Source organism: Saccostrea cucullata, unplaced genomic scaffold (genome assembly GCF_032062105.1).
Source record: "Saccostrea cucullata isolate Sc308-1 unplaced genomic scaffold, CSIRO_AGI_Scuc_v1 ctg2176, whole genome shotgun sequence".
Taxonomy (NCBI): domain Eukaryota; kingdom Metazoa; phylum Mollusca; class Bivalvia; order Ostreida; family Ostreidae; genus Saccostrea; species Saccostrea cuccullata.
The window spans coordinates 191,114-207,612 of NW_026923850.1; the positions used below are offsets into that span (position 1 = coordinate 191,114).

At 33.1% G+C, this 16,499-nt stretch overlaps 1 protein-coding gene across 1 annotated transcript; it reads left to right on the forward strand.

The window, feature by feature from the left end:
* Positions 1 to 2,924: 2,924 nt before the first annotated feature.
* LOC134265088 (uncharacterized) lies at positions 2,925 to 15,099 on the forward strand. Its single transcript, XM_062747326.1, has 2 exons — positions 2,925 to 3,053; positions 11,047 to 15,099. The coding sequence occupies exon 2, from the start codon at positions 11,611 to 11,613 to the stop codon at positions 12,280 to 12,282; it is 672 nt and encodes a 223-aa protein (XP_062603310.1). The 5' UTR covers positions 2,925 to 3,053; positions 11,047 to 11,610; the 3' UTR covers positions 12,283 to 15,099.
* The last annotated feature ends 1,400 nt before the right edge of the window (positions 15,100 to 16,499 follow it).

Genomic DNA, 16,499 nt, shown 5'->3' on the forward strand with positions numbered 1-16,499 from the left:
CTTTTATTCTAGTAACATTATTGTATGTAATACATATTTATGGGGCATTTCTTCTACTACATTAGGACCTAATTTAACTCTCTCTCTCTATCTCGCTTTGACCAGCTGTTGATGTATCCTGATCATTCATAGGCCACCTTAGTCCGAAAAATCTGACGTTTTTCTGGCTTTTTAACGATTTTGATATTTTACATGCCAGGAAAACGTCAGAACTGGCGCCATTACGAAAACTGGGAATTTCACCGCCTTCAACCGAAGTTGATTTTTTATACCTGGGAACCGAATTAAATGCCGAAATCACAATTTATCAATGGCACAATGCTACTAGAACTCACCAATAGCGATGAATAGAAATGACCACTCCACATTCCGATTCAGAACTTGCACGATTTTAAAATGCACGAAATGAAAACAAATCTCGACAGTCAGATAAAATGTGTTCATCAGATTATATTATTTCATAAACAAAACATAAAAACGATGTTGGTGAGTACTAAAGGTTTTGTATTATTGATAATATGTCAAATCAGCAAATCGGTTTACAAGTATCGAAAATCAACTTCTAAATGCCGCCTCAGGTTGGAGGCGGCGATTTCCCAGTTTTTGTAATGGCGCCGGTTCTGACGTTTTCCTGGCATGTAAAATATCGAAATCTTAAAAAAGCCAGAAAAACGTCAGATTGTTCGGACAAAGGCCACCTGTGGACCATTCTAGGAATTTTTGAGGCTATGATTTAGTGAACGAGTCATAATAAGTACACAGACAATCATCACTCGTCATTATCAAACGAAGATTTTGGTCTAAAATTAAATTGTACCTTGCATATTTTTTCTTGAAATCTGAGAAGAAACTAGGCCTACGGTTTTTTATGCCTTCCTCTTGTTCACGACATTTTGAGAATACCGCTCCCTCTCAGGAATCAGGGTTGATTTGACGCTTGCAGGTTCCGGGTTCGTTTCGCTGCTTTACTTATTCACACCCCCAGTCGTTTTTGCTTTATATATATACTTTTAATGAATAAAATAGCCGTTTCCTGTAACTTTTAAGACTTTTCAGTTTTGAGGCAGGCTGACTTTTTATTAAATTATAACTAAAAATTACTTTCTTATGAACTAACCCCAAATTAAAATATGATGTAAGATCAGGGACTATATTATTCTCTTTAGAATAGTGGACAGGCTTTCGCCTACATGCGATACCCCTGTCACTTCTCTAAAGAGAATAGGACTATATATACTATTTTGTATAAATAAGTCCCTGGTAAGATCATATGAATGCCGAGTACTTCCTATGGAAAATTTGTCGAAAATTATTTTTTCCCGAAAAAGTGTAATCTTTTAGTGCTTTTAATTTTCTAATGAAATACTATGACTTCAATTTATGTTATTAGAAGGAAATATAAAAATATGACATCTAATTTTAACATACATTCAAAAAATGGTTAAATAGATTCTTTCTTTTGTTGTTAATACGGGAGTCCTCGTTGCGTGCAGCTATATATTGCAGAAAAAAATTATTAAAATTTCGGCGCTATGTACAATGCAAAAAATGAAGAAAAAAATCCAACTCATTTCGAAAATGATGTTATTTTATTTTAAATCCAATCAAAATAAGCAAAAAATAGGTCTTTTCTTGGCTTTTTTTCTTAAGATAGAGCGCAATTTCAGTAATTGGTCTCGTATAATATGTAAAGACACATCTTTGGTAACAATGTAAACTTTGTTCAAGTCTGCGTTCAATATTTTCTGGAAGAAAATTGCTTCTAAATGAATATTTTTTGCTTGGAAATACGTAAATATAAATATCATAACTGTTTGTTTTTTTTGTTTGTTTCTTATTTTTCTGTTGTTGTTGTTGTTGTCCCTGATCTTTCAGTTTTGAGCTTTGGTCTTGCAGGTTTGACCTTTGATTATGCAGGTTTGACCTTTGACGAGAGAGGCATTTTAGAAAAGGCATTCGGACAGGGGTCAGTTAACATGGTTAAGGTCATCTGGAGTCAATCTTCCTGCCCGCCGTGTTATCACCAGGACCCAGTCTTCCACGACAAAAACCATAGACTTCCTGACTTACAAAAGATTATTGGTCGAGCTGGAGAGAGGGGTGGATACCTACATGTAGGGAGATTGTATTTTAATATGAATCACTTTAATTTAAATTTTATTTAAACTAATTACATTTTTTGCAAAAACCTATGACATCATAGGAGGGTGGAATTACCTTAAGATTCAAATCTTTGATGAACCCTTCCTAGGTATTTCAAAAACCAATCAACATAGATAAGTCATAACAATGTGACAAATGTAAGCTCACATAGAAAAATAAGAAAAAACCTTGATATTGTAATATGAACAAATTTATCCCCTTTAATAATCATCACAATAAATAATGTGATGATTCTTAGATTACCTGTTAGATTTCTTGATAAACCGCCTCAACTGAAAAGGGATAATATTTTGGGATGATTACATATGACATAATTATGTCTTTTCTTGTTCCTTCATATGCATATATGTATTTCTCCATTTACTTAACTATATACTCGTATAATCATAACATATACAAAATAAATATTCAGTATAGGCATTTATCAATGATTATACAATTAAGCATTGCTCTCAGTATATGTAAGATCATGTATGTTCTGTCATCTAGATCCTTCCACCTTTCTTTCTTGTTTGTAAATCGTTTTGCTAACCCCCCGCCAAAATTAGGCTAATAAAATAATACATTTTGAATTAAACACAGACTCCCCAAACACCATAAAGAGTATTGAACAATTGCATCGAACACAATAAATTATTGTAAGAAGAAGTGTACCACGTAGCCGGTCATATCCTTTTTTACATCCTATAATTTTATGACCGGACAAAATGTTATAAAGATCTTTACATAAAAACTAGGAAAGCAACACTTCTGAGTACTGACTCATGGCTGCAGTACACGAATGATTAAAATTTTATCGGTTGAAAAATTAATCTAAGCAGAAAACTAGCATTAAGGAAGGTGATCAATGTTTAAAATACAAACACAAGAATACGATATTGAATTTAAAGGTAAGACACTCCTATAACTCTAGCTTTGAATATTTCTCTTGCGACCTAATTTTTCATATGATACGACATTTTTCTCTTTTAACTTGTAATTTCAGTTGGACCCAAAATTCCATAGGTGTAGGGTTTGCAATGTCAACAAATATCTTAGTTTAGCCAGTCAGAAGTTTTAATACTTTATTATGAGAAAAATGCTTCCATGTGTTTAAATGCCTTTTTGAAAGAATGGATGCACTTATGCAAAATGGGAAAAATAAACAAACAAATTAAGCAAAAAATTTCATCTCAAATTACTATTGATATCTAAAACATACACGATTCAACAAATTTTACCGCTGAAATCCACAAATATACGAAGAACAACTAAACAAAATAGAAAAGGTCAGCCGACATTTGTGGTTTTCCATGGTAAATCGAGAACGGTCATTCGATCATTTCAAAGCTTTTGTTAAATATGAACCTTACGTTGTTCAAACTAGTGATTCGCATAATACATTTTTAAAACGTGTGTAAAAGTTTGCACACAATAAGGGTGGTACATAAAATATTAAAAATGTATAAAAAGTATACTGTGTTTTTCGTATAGCAAGTGAAAGATATTTACCTGCATGACCCATTTTGAACCCACGTGTGCTCTAAATTATTTAAAATACTGATAGTCACGTGAGATCTACACAGGTAAACATTCCTCAAATGTGTTCACTGTTCACAGAGGCAGGTTTTGTATCAGTAAGTCAAAGTTGTGCCGCTAAGAGATATTTGTATGTATTTGTTTTTAAGAACACAGAATGGTAAAGAGAGTTTAGTGTTGTTCATAAAAGTGTCAAACATTTTTAACCTTTAATATGCAAAACAATGAAACAGTTATTGAAAGCCAAGTAAACACTTCTTTTCAATTTCAAATTCAATGAAAGTCTTATTGTATTTTTTCAAAAGCAAGAATACCAATTTCTTAATTTAATTATTATAGCTACAGACAACAACACAACTTCACAAAATATTTTTAAAAACAGATTTGGCGCAAGAAGTAACATTCTGTAAAAGCGCCCGAGTATGATCAACCATCCGATTGTACAAGTATCGATTTAAATTTCAATTCACATTGACTTACATAAACGAAACTAAAAGAAGGTTCAGTATACGACTTTTCCGGATTTAAAGTATCCATGGGCATTACAAAATATACAATTGTTTCAAATCCATGCTGATTTAAGTGATACTTAACATGCTTTTTAATTAGAAATATCCACTGGTAACACACTATGACCAATAGAAAACAATTTAGTAATATATTCTAAAGCATCTTCGCTAGATTCCAAAGTAAAATGGCACAAAAAAGGGCCAATTAAGTTTTTCTTAAGAGCACTTGTCCTTTACAATAGAATATGATGTAAGAGTGATTGATTTGTTTGATGTTGGTGTACGTCAAATAAAGTAATATTTCACTCATATAGAGACGTTTCCACAGACCAGTGAAGGGTTTCAAATATTGTCCTTTACTCAGCACTCAGGGCCATTGAGCCTTGAAGGAGCTTTATCGTGCCAAGGCCTAGCTGCCATTACACCAGGCCTTGGTTTTTAAGGTCTTATCCGAAGGACCCGCAACGTTCACTTCAAAGTTTTGAGCGCATAGCGAAGGAACAGTTGGTAACCATTTTTTTATCGACTTATATTTAGGACAGTCAGGGCAAAGATTCGATCTCACGACCTCCCAAACGTAAACAGTAAACAGTGATATGTTAGAAAGAAAAAAAATATGTACATACAATAAACAATAATCAATATCAACTAATTATAATGTTAATAAGAAATATTTTCAGATTTTTAAAAATTACTTACATAACATAAGAAAAAAACAGCCATATTTTAATTTTACTTTTAAAAACAATTTCAACAACATAAAATAAACAAAATGAATGTTGTCCATATCGCTTAAGTTAGCTATAGAAAGCAGAAATGATTTCAAAACCGTTGGGAAGGAAGTTTGCGGTCATAATCTGTACAAACTTGATTATATAATACCTTAGATTGACTTTGTATAATGGCTGTGTTTTTTTTTAAAGATCTGAAAGATATTTCCTAGGTAGCTTGCTTAGGAGCAGGTCCTTTTCAAGGGTTAGATAGATTTTTTTTTCATTCTGTCTAAATGATTACATGTAATTGGAATGATAATAGAGGTACCGGTATATCACACAGTACTTAATTGTTTTCTTATGTAGAGACAGGGTAAGAGACAGGCCAGGGAGAAACTGAGGCACTGCATTCTCCAATAGAATCCCATAAATAGATATATAAGAATTGTGTTCTCAATCTTCTACAGACACACCCACAGCTTAACGTCAATTCCCTAAGACACTCACAACTGGTTTTTATAATTATTATTGATTAATTTTGCTCTTACCCATAACGTCTTTATTCAGAAAAGTCTAAATGTCTGACTTTCTTAAATAACTGTATTATAAACCCCTTGGTTTGGCTACTATCTAACCATTTACTATTTGAAGTATTCAATTCATTTAACTCAAACCCTCAACCATTATACCTATCTATTCCAAACTCGTTTATGTTAAGGAAGGTCAGAGTTCACATTCCATGTACATAGTTTTGGAAGTTTAATTGTGACGTCATTGAAATTTAACAAGCCACGAAAATTAAATAACAACACGAGCATGCCTAAATAACAGATTGAATTTATTTATTTTTATCAATTTTTCATAAAATTTTGCAAAATTGCAATACTTGATAGCGAAACAGTCGAGTAATAGAAGAAAGCCTTTTGTCAAATATGACGTCATCAGGCTTGACATGACCAAAGACCTAAAACGAAGGGACCACCGACTCCATGACGTCACAATAGATATCACTATACGATCTCCCTCCGATTGCAGCGCCCTCACCGGGATGCATAGAAAACATCCGGCATTACAAGGATTACGTTATTTACATCTACATTGTCGAGATATTCTAGCATGGAATGAATTAAACTTTTGCCGAATGTACCAAATTCTTTTACTAATACACTAAAGAGTTCTTTAAGCAGCGTTTGAGGTATTTATCTTGTTTTTAATTAGCTGCAATAATGTAGCCCTCTCCGATTTTCTTAATCTGATATTTTTCTGGAGAGGGCTACAATTCCATCGCATCTTCGTAATGGTGCAAATATTTTTCTTTGATACGGGCGATTGAAGGCAAAAACAATTATTTTTACATTAAACTTACTTCTTCTGAGACGGAATTTTTATTCAATGTCAACAACATAGCCTGTTAAACTCGAAAACCATGTAACCATCTGTGTCTTTCCCAGCTGCATTAATCAGCAGCCATGACAGTTCACGCGAGACATACTGAGACTTTTCGCTTGAAATATAGAACAACTAAATAAAGCAAATGTTGATGTTTATAAACCACTGTGCTGAAATATATCATAAAAACATCGATAAATAAAATCATTTCAAGTGTTATTTTTGCGCAAACAGCGATACGTATGCTTAAAATAAGGGAATTCCTAGTAGATCCGCTCCTATAGAACCTAAATTCTCATTGGCTGTCCCAAAATACAATCCATCAAGGTCAGTAAACATGGCGGATAAATTCAAGTTGTGCTGTTGACATACACGAAAAATAACCGATATATGGATGATGCAGGATCGTTGTGAATATTTTTGGATCGATTTATGTTTTGCATAATTACATTTTTTGATTCCAGGTAAGAGATGATAATAAAATAGCCGTTTACTGATAATTTGAGCCGAAATCCGTGCGGGAGTGGATCACTCCCGCATCTTGCACCATTATAGAGATCCTAAGGAGTTGTAACCCTCTCAAAAAAAAAAAAAAAAAAATCGGAGAGGGCTACATTATTGCAGCTAGTTTTTAATGTGTACAAAAAGCTATACAGTTTGAGTATTTAAGATGACAGATGATAACCATGATCACAGAGAATCTGACAAAATGCATATGAGGTTGCTCATTATGCTCAAGATGCTGCTCGATGAAAAAAGTCCATATTTAAGAAACAGATAGGCCTTTTCATACGTGAATTTTTTAAAGAGCAAACATTTTATGCTTAATAGCAGTGTTTGACAACGCTGATATCGCAACAGGCCCCTATGCATGACTATGGTACAGTAACACAAGTAATGAGTACCTTTGGCAAGTTTATAGCCACCCAAATTTTTTTATTATAATGTATGCAAAAAGTTCGATCCTACCCACCCACCCACCCCCACAGGATTTTCGAGTTTGTACGGAATTGTACGAAAAGGAGACATTTTTCCTTTTTTTTTTAGCTTGTCAAACTGTTTTAGGGTTTGAAAGTTACCATTAGGGCTAAAAGGGGTAAAGTTGCATTAGCGTCGGAAGAAAATTGAAAGTGGGGGGCTAAGTAAGTGTAAAAAAAAACAAAATTGTACCTCCCAAAAAACCTGAAAAGCAAAAAAAAAAAAAAAGGGGGAAATGTCTTTTTCCCAAGCACGAAAATCCTATTTCGTGGGCGCGGGGGGGGGGGGGGGGGAGGGGTTGGATGGTTCGAACTCCAGTACCAAAACTTTTCTTCCATACTCCACCACTTTCCCCATTTTAACCTATACTGAGACGTATCTGTGGAAAGTGAGGGGGCTAAACTTACGAAGATATGTTCAATGTCTATACTAAGTATATATTTGGAAACCCCCCCACCCCACCCCGGTTCCGACGCCTATGAGTTGTTCCCATTTAAATATGATTCTTTTAATATGAAAAATAACATTTTCCCTAAAGTCCTACCTAACAAGGTAAATGGAGTATAATTTCATAAAAAGGATCAGATTTGCAAGTGTCCGTGTGCTTTGAGCTACAGTAAGTTACTTCTATTTAAACAGTCGATTCAAGATCAAACAATTTGATCAGAGTTGCAAATATAAAATAATTACTTACTAGTGTTTGTTCTTCAAAGCTACTGATAAGATTGAACATGATGCTCAGCGATTATGATTTTGCTTTTTTTCAGTTGTGATTGATACATTGAAAGTAGATAATTTAAAAAGACATTAAATAAGCCATATATATATCTAAAACAGTGCTCACCAATATAAGCTCACAATAGAAAAGGAAAAGTCTAAAATTAAATATAACAATGATTTTAATAATTTTTCATTACAGTCACATTAAATGTATTTAATATTTATACCGGTATTGATGCAGTTTGTCTTTGAGTTATGATATACAAAAGTTAATTATAATCACATTCTGGATAAACACAGTTTGGTTGAAAAAATTGAAGTTCTAAACATGATAATTAAATCATTGAAATCCAGTCATGTGCAACTCAGCCGTGCATACATGGGACACACCACTTGGCACTTTTGTTGATTTAATCCTGTGCAGGTTTGTGACCAGTCTTTGTTCTTTCACATTTAACTCATCATACCAGGTGGTACACGGCATGACCATGTTCTAAATTAAAAATATTTTCCAAACAGTTTTGTTTTCTAGGCAGACCCCTACATGTATTCTCATTTGAGAAGCGGACAGGCTATCAACACAACCTGTGGGGAAAAATGAAAAAAAAAATAATCTCTTAGAAAATCTTTTCCACACTGACAATGTTGTAATCCTGAATTAACATGATTACATAAATTATATAAATCCAACTTTTTAAAAATACATAATTATGTAGATCATTCACGGGAACATCTAATCTCAATTTATAAAGTTGTTGATCTAAAAACTGTAAACGGCACAGATGCTTGAGGACAGGACCCCCCCCCCCCCCCTCCCCCATTAGAGACCCCCGGGCCTGTTAGACTTTTTCACATAAATATAGATCCCAGTGCCTGTTAGACTTTTTCACATAAATTATGTATGGATGACACATTTGTGATATAATCTATCTTAGCAATTCAGAAAATTTGATTAAACTAACCTTCTATAAAAATTTAACACCTTCTCGTTGATTTTTATATAGAGTTTTGGGTAGATTCTAAAGAACGTTTGCTTCAGGTAATTTTTCTAATATTTGGTATAGATCTTATCATAAATAAGTCAATGAAGGATTATTTATGAGAAAAAAAGTCCAGGGGTCTATATCGAAAAAGGGGGAGGGGGTCCCGTCCTCAAGCACTTATGGTAAACAGCACTTCACAATGTATTTATTATTTATATTAATTCAGCGAAGATCTGAAATTGGTCGTTTGTTCAAATATTGGTAGATAAACTGTGTCCTTATTTTGTGAAATAATTAAGAAGATAAACATGTACTACCGTAAAATATAATCGACAGCATTCAAGAGATGTCACGTCGTAGTCAGCTGATGCTGTTAAAACGTTTCCATCGACTCCATAGCGTAAAGTTATAACTTCCGAAGTAGCACATCGAGATCATTTCGTCGAAGAAAGCTTAGATAAGTGATTGATATTCCTAATTTGTTGCTATTTCCTAAAAGAATGCAGAAATCAGTGATGCGACAACATTGATTTCATTACAGGAAGTCTGTTTCTATACATCCCGGTGAGGGCGCTGCGAGCGCAAGAAGATAGTGATTGTGACGTCATAAGTCGGTGGTCCCTTCGTTTTAGGTCTATGACATGACGCAGCACAAGTGATCCAGAGGAGTAGATTCACTAGTTTAATAATTACTAGAATGCTTAATAAATACGATACCATTGCTAATTTTTAGACCTAATCATTAAAACTAAAAGAAAATAATTTATTAAATACAATGTGTATAGAATTAGGGAATAACTATCTCCTAATTTGGTATTTGCGACCGTTAATGCTGATTTAACGGTTGCAAACTGAGTTTTACCGGCGACGCGTAAGCAATCCATGCATTTTGTTTGTTGTTTACGTATTATTTTATGAATTTGTTACAGAAATACGTCACGGAGCATTGTGTTTTTGCGTCGCTCTATTATGACGTCACAATGAAAAGGCTTTCACGCTCGTTAATGCTCGTTTTACTGCTTCAAACATCAGTGCATTGGCCAATGAAAAAGTGTTTTACAAAACAATTGCATTAGAATATGAATTTATCTAGTAGCGTTGAAGCTGCACAGGGATAAAGAATATAGAGAATATCGCTAAAACGATGAGCGTATTCGTGATTTACATCAAAAGTGCATGGGCATAGACTATTTGTTTGAGCTGAAATTAGGAACATTTATTGCTCATACAGTGTATATATTAAAAAATTGCTGGGAGCTGATCTTGGTCTGCATAACATCAATTTTATTAATAACAGAATTTAAGCGAAGGGGAAATTTTAAGCTATTATAAGCTTTTCCGGCAAAATTTTAAGTACTTCACAAACAGTACTGACTATCTCCCAGCACTTTTTGAGTAAAGGATATAAACCTCTTTTAATGTGAATCAATTTCTTTCTTGAAAAACAAGCGTATGCCCTTGCACTATCCCCATTTCCTACATTCAGCTTTACAATTCTAGTATTTTTATACAAGTCACGTGACAAACAGCTGATACGTGCGATATAACTGGTAATAACTACGGCCCTGTCCTATCCATAATTGATAGCTATAATACATTTTCTACAAGTATTCAGTTGCTTTGTAATTTTTTTCAAAAGAAGCAATACATATTAAAACGATGCAAAGGTTACTTTTCCATATTGGTCCTTTATAACATAGCTGAGAAGTAAAATTTTTAAAAAATACTTTAAACCCACTTGATTGGCAATGAGTAGATTAAGCCCAATATATATAAATAAATTGAAAGTAGCTTTTGAGAACTTGATGTTTTCCACTTAGTGTAAAAATAAAAATGTCTTAGTGTTGAATCAAACTTAATCTTAACATCGAGATAAATGAATTATTCAATAATTATTCAATATTCAATATTTAATAATTTATTTTGCCGCAGAGACCATAGATTATTCTAACAAAACTAATTTTTCTATCCAATCAAATGATGCCTTACAAAATGCGTTTTAGATATATTCATAGATAAGCAGATTGAATTTAATGTACTAGTTATATTCTAATTTCATAATTTCTTTCACAGAATCATGGTCATGAGATACAATTACGTATAATGGACCCCCGGTACTGTGCGCAAGACATCCTCCTCTGTGACCTATGTCAAGCAGCTGCATTACAGAGTCAATGTGAACATTGTCATGTAAATCTCTGTATAGTCTGCGTTGAAAAACACCTCTCTGATCATTCAATAAGACACAGTATTGTACCGTACAAACACAGATATTTTAAATAAAAGTACCCATGCAAGATGCTTAATCCACATCAAAAAACATTGTAAACTTTACTGCGAGAGTTGTGATATTCCAGTTTGTGCTTCCTGCATCTCATCTGGAAAACACAACGGGCATGATTTATCAGATGCTCAGGAAAAATTAAGTTCTAAAACCAAGGATATAGAAACAGATTTGAAAGAACTACAGGAAAGAATCTATCCTGCATATGAAAAAATTGCATCAGATTTAAACTCCGAAAAAGAAGACTTGGAGACAATTATGAGAAACTGACAACAGCAGTAACCAAGCAAGGTGAAGACTTGCAAAAGGAAATTATCCTTATTGTCAACAAACGAAAATCAGAGATTGGTGAGATGAAGGCAAAACATTTGGCTGTTCTAAAGAAAGAAGAAGATGAATTAAAAAAAATTACTCTTGATGTTCAACAGAGTATTTGTGATCTGAAGACAATGCTGGATTCTAATAATGTCTCCTTCATATCTGCACACAAATCTAGAAATGCCGAATTTAAAAAGTTATCGTCTAAAGTCAGTATTTCATTACCAACTTTTTCTCCTAAGATGATCATTTCAGAGAATATTAGTGAAATGTTTGGTTCTCTATCGGCATTGTCAACAACAGAAGAGCATCATAACAAAGTGGTTCTGGATGAACCAAAACTCATTACTGCTATACAGACTGGGTATGATGAACTATTTAGTGTAACTTGCTATGGTGAAGACGAAATCTGGACGCGTGGGAGAAACCGAATTATGAAACTCTATAACCTCCAGGGTATCCTATTGAAGTCAGTCCAAACCAAATCAGGCTTCATACCACATGACATGTCAGTGACAAGTGCAGGAGATCTAGTGTATGCTGATCAAGATGAAAGAACTGTAAACATAGTGGAGAATAAAATGATACATGAAACGATCAGATTAAAGGGATGGCTTCCTACCAACATCTTTAGTACCTCATGTGGTGACCTTTTAGTTGCCATGTATGATGAGAGTCTAGAGTTGTCCGTTACTCTGGTTCCATAGAAAAACAAATCATTCAGTTTGATAGTGTAGGCCAGCCTCTCTATTCATCTTGTCACTACAGTAAAAACATCTGTGAGAATAAAAACTTGGATATCTGTGTTGCTGACAATGCCGCAAGTGCAGTAGTGGTGGTTAACAAGGCGGGAGAACTCCGATTTAAATATACTGGTCATAGCTCTACTTCCAAAGGATCGTTTTATCCATACGGCATCGTAACAGACAGCAAGAGTCAGATCCTGACATCAGACTATAACAACAACTGTATCCACATCCTACATCGGGACGGAAAGTTCCTCCGTTACATTGATAACTGTGATATTCATCGTCCACGGGGTTTATGTGTAGATACGCGTGACAACCTCTTTGTGGCTGAGTGGACCCAGGGTTTGGTGAAGAAAATCAAATATTTGTAATAATTGAACAACTACATATATAACATTTTTGAAGACGTTTTCCCATTATATCACAAATATATTATTTTTATCCATATGCCCTGAAAAACTTCTGAATCATGCCGGATACAGTTATGTTCCACATGAAACAGTTACGTGCCCTCCCAAACACAGTTTTGTTTCATTCTGCATATTAAATGCGTCGGGTTCGAAATTCACAGAGGCAGTTGCTAAAATAACGTAAACAGTTCCGCAAAAATTAAAAAAAGTCAAGACTACTTCTGCGATTTGTTCATTTGAGGAATTTGATTACTTAATTGAGGAGAAAAAATCCTAAAATTTGTAACAAATTTTACCAACAACAGTGTCAGCATACTGAAATTATTTTTCCATGAACGTGATGAAACAGGACGGAAAAGAACTATATGCTATATTTTTCAGAAAGAGGACAAAATTGATAACATTTCATCAATTTTAGCTTTTAAATTTATAGAGCACAAGTTTGTTCAGGAAGAATATTGACAAATTTCATTGATATTATCATTCTACACATTATATCAAAATATTGATCCTGAACATACATGCGCTCGATGACTTTTACTCAAAATATCGACAAACAATGTACATTTTTCTGTAAAATTCGAAAAAAAACTTAATTTTTACGTCATGTTTTGACGTCATTACGTACATATGGCGTCATTACTTATGAAAATATTCAGTGCTTTGAAGTCAGCATATACTCCCCTGTTTAAGAACTTAATTAAATATATCTCCATCAAAGTTTGATTTGGTGGAGAAAATATTGGTTATTACCGAATAAAGTTCTTTCTGAATAATACTCAACATACATGTAATGATATATGCATTAGTGTTCAATAAATATGTTCCATGTCGGATTGTCGGTTGACCGATTTGGGTTCAATGTTTTAAAAAAATATAAACCAATTATTACATGGCTTTATTCTCGGGCAGCAATACCAGAATGTTTGCCCATCGGTGACACTATTTAAGCCTTCGGCATCGGGCGACACAACACTCCATGGCTTTCATATCACCTTGGGGCAAATATTCTGGTATGTTGCCCTCGACACAATGTAATATATGTATTATACTTTACGCATGCAATGAATTACATCTAATTTTACCCCCCAGATTTCATTTGAAAACTTTTTTAGAGAAAACTGTAGCTTTACTAATATTTTTCCTCAAATGAATTTGTACACTAAACAATACCGAAATAATTCCTTACTCATGAATTTGCAATTTCACAAACATTTACATTACGTAGCGATTTTACTCCATAGTAAATGTATTCTTTAAAAAAAAAACATTTAAAACTATGGTTGAATAAAAAAAATATTCAGCAGAAAACACCGAACAGATCGTTGAAATTCTTAAGAGGTACTTCTTTCGACATAGTTTTACTTTTTCAAGAACGTGTACTAGGGTTCGTGGACAAACTAAAATTTTAAAACAAATGGAATTATTGATATATTATTAGCATATTTATAATCCTTTACTAGATGTGAATAAAAAAATGTGAACTTATATTCAATTTCAAGTACAAAAGTAAAATTATGTCTTCAATAATAAATATGGGATGGTGTCCCGGAGCACAGCAAAAAAAAATAAAAATAAATAAATAGTTGTTTATTAATCTATAATTTTTTTTTGCATTTTGTAACATTCCGCGGATATTAAGATTGTTTTTTTTATATTGTGAAATTGACAAAGGATAAAACGACAAAGCTGCAAACTTTTTAATATCCGGTTTATAGAAATGACTGAGAAATTGAGTTTAAAATCTATTGAGACACGATCGACATTGTTCGAAAAAGTGACGCTTTTTGAAAAGGTGGACCAGTGAACAGTGATAAAATTTTGAGTTTAGATCGGTACAAACACCAACAGAGACCCATAACTGCTTTCAATAGGCGGGAACATATAATAAAAGAAACAGCTGACTCTAGAATTGAAGTGGAATATTTAATTTTTGAACGGAAGGAACAGTTAACAAGATGACATGCGTGAAGGAATACCATCAATTCGACATTACAGTGCTGTAAAAATGTATTTCGTAGCATGACTTTTTCATATTTCCTTAAATAAAGTCTTTTTTCGCGGACAAAATTTTAATGATTTGCAGGATCTGAAACAGGAAGTATTAAATGTTATTTTACATACAAAATCCGAACAGTTTGTACACAATTTTGAAGACTGTTTTAACGACATAAGAAATGCATTGGGTTAAACGGTGATTGTGTTGAGAAACGTTACATGCATTGTTACGCTTTTGACGTTTAGTAACATCAAGGATTTTCGTTAAGTACTCCGGGTATGGTTCTTGAAAAGAAAATATTTAAAGTTTGTTCCTATTTGTTTTTAATATTAAATTATTTGCTTAATATATAGATTTTGATTAAGACCCCCCTTCCTAAATAAATACTTTTGTATGATAAATAAAGTTTTAAAAAAAAATGTTGTCTAATTTAATTCATTTATTTATAATTTTTGATTCTGAAAACATTTGTCTAAATTATATCATAAAATTGTAAATTATAATGTGAAAATCAGTAATTCGAAGTTTTTAATATGTTTTGTGCTTGAAAAATTATTTACCGGTAATTTAAAACAAAAATTGTATACAATTTATATACTAGTACACTAATAAAAATTATAAATCCTTTTTTAAACTATTTAAATTCTGGTAGATTATTCATACAGGAAAGTCTACCTGAACCCCTTAAAGGGTCCCTTAATTGACTGTGATAATTACTTGTTGTTTTTTTTCGAGTGGCCATTCGGGGAATAAACAGTCCAGCTAGGTTTAGGAGATAAATGATTGTGCAACACAAACTATGGGCCCTAATTAGAGGAAATTTAACAGATTGGCATTAGAAATTAAACACGGTACAGTATGTAGAGGCTACGAAGTTTATTTGAATTTAAAAATAAATTATATAATTTATCAAACTGACAACGACGATCTTGTGTACTGTACATGTGGAGCTAATATTAAAATTGTGGCGGAACTATGGCGCTGATTTTTTAACTGTGCCGCTAAGGATTTTAACTGTGGCGGGGCCGCCGCGTTAGGCCCATTGAGAACCCTGAAATACAACAAAACTCATTAATTTAAAGATTTAACGTAATCATCTTGTATCCCCAATCATATAAAGAACTATATGTGGTATATTGCATATATTTGCCCTCACAAAAGTAAAATTTTGAAAATTTCCTGAAATGTGCTGAATTCAATAAATTGTATGAAAAATATAAATTAACAGAAAATATTATAGTGTCAAAGCAGTTGATTCACAATTTGTGTTTTTATGACGTCACAAAATAGTCCGATTTTATATCCTTTTTCAGGAAAAGAAAAAATTTCAACAATTTTAGCTATAAAATTTATAGAGCGCAAGTTTGTTCAGGAACAATATTGACATATTTCATTGATATTATCATTCTAAACATTATATCAAAATATTGATCCTGAACACACCTGGTGTACATATGTACACATATGTACATTTTTTCTGTAAAATTCGTAAAAAACCGATTTTTACGATATATTTTGACGTCATTACGTACATATGGCGGCATTACTTATGAAAATATTCAGTGCTTTGAAGTCAGCATATACTCCCCTGTTTAAGAACTTAATTAAATATATCTCCATCAAAGTTTGATTTGGGGGGCAAGTATTGGTTATTACCGAATAAAGTTCTTTAATGAATTTCTTATATGGTTATGACAAATTACGGATATAGCGAAGTAATTTCATAGATCGCAGTTACTTCGTTATAACCGAGTTTTGCTTGAGAC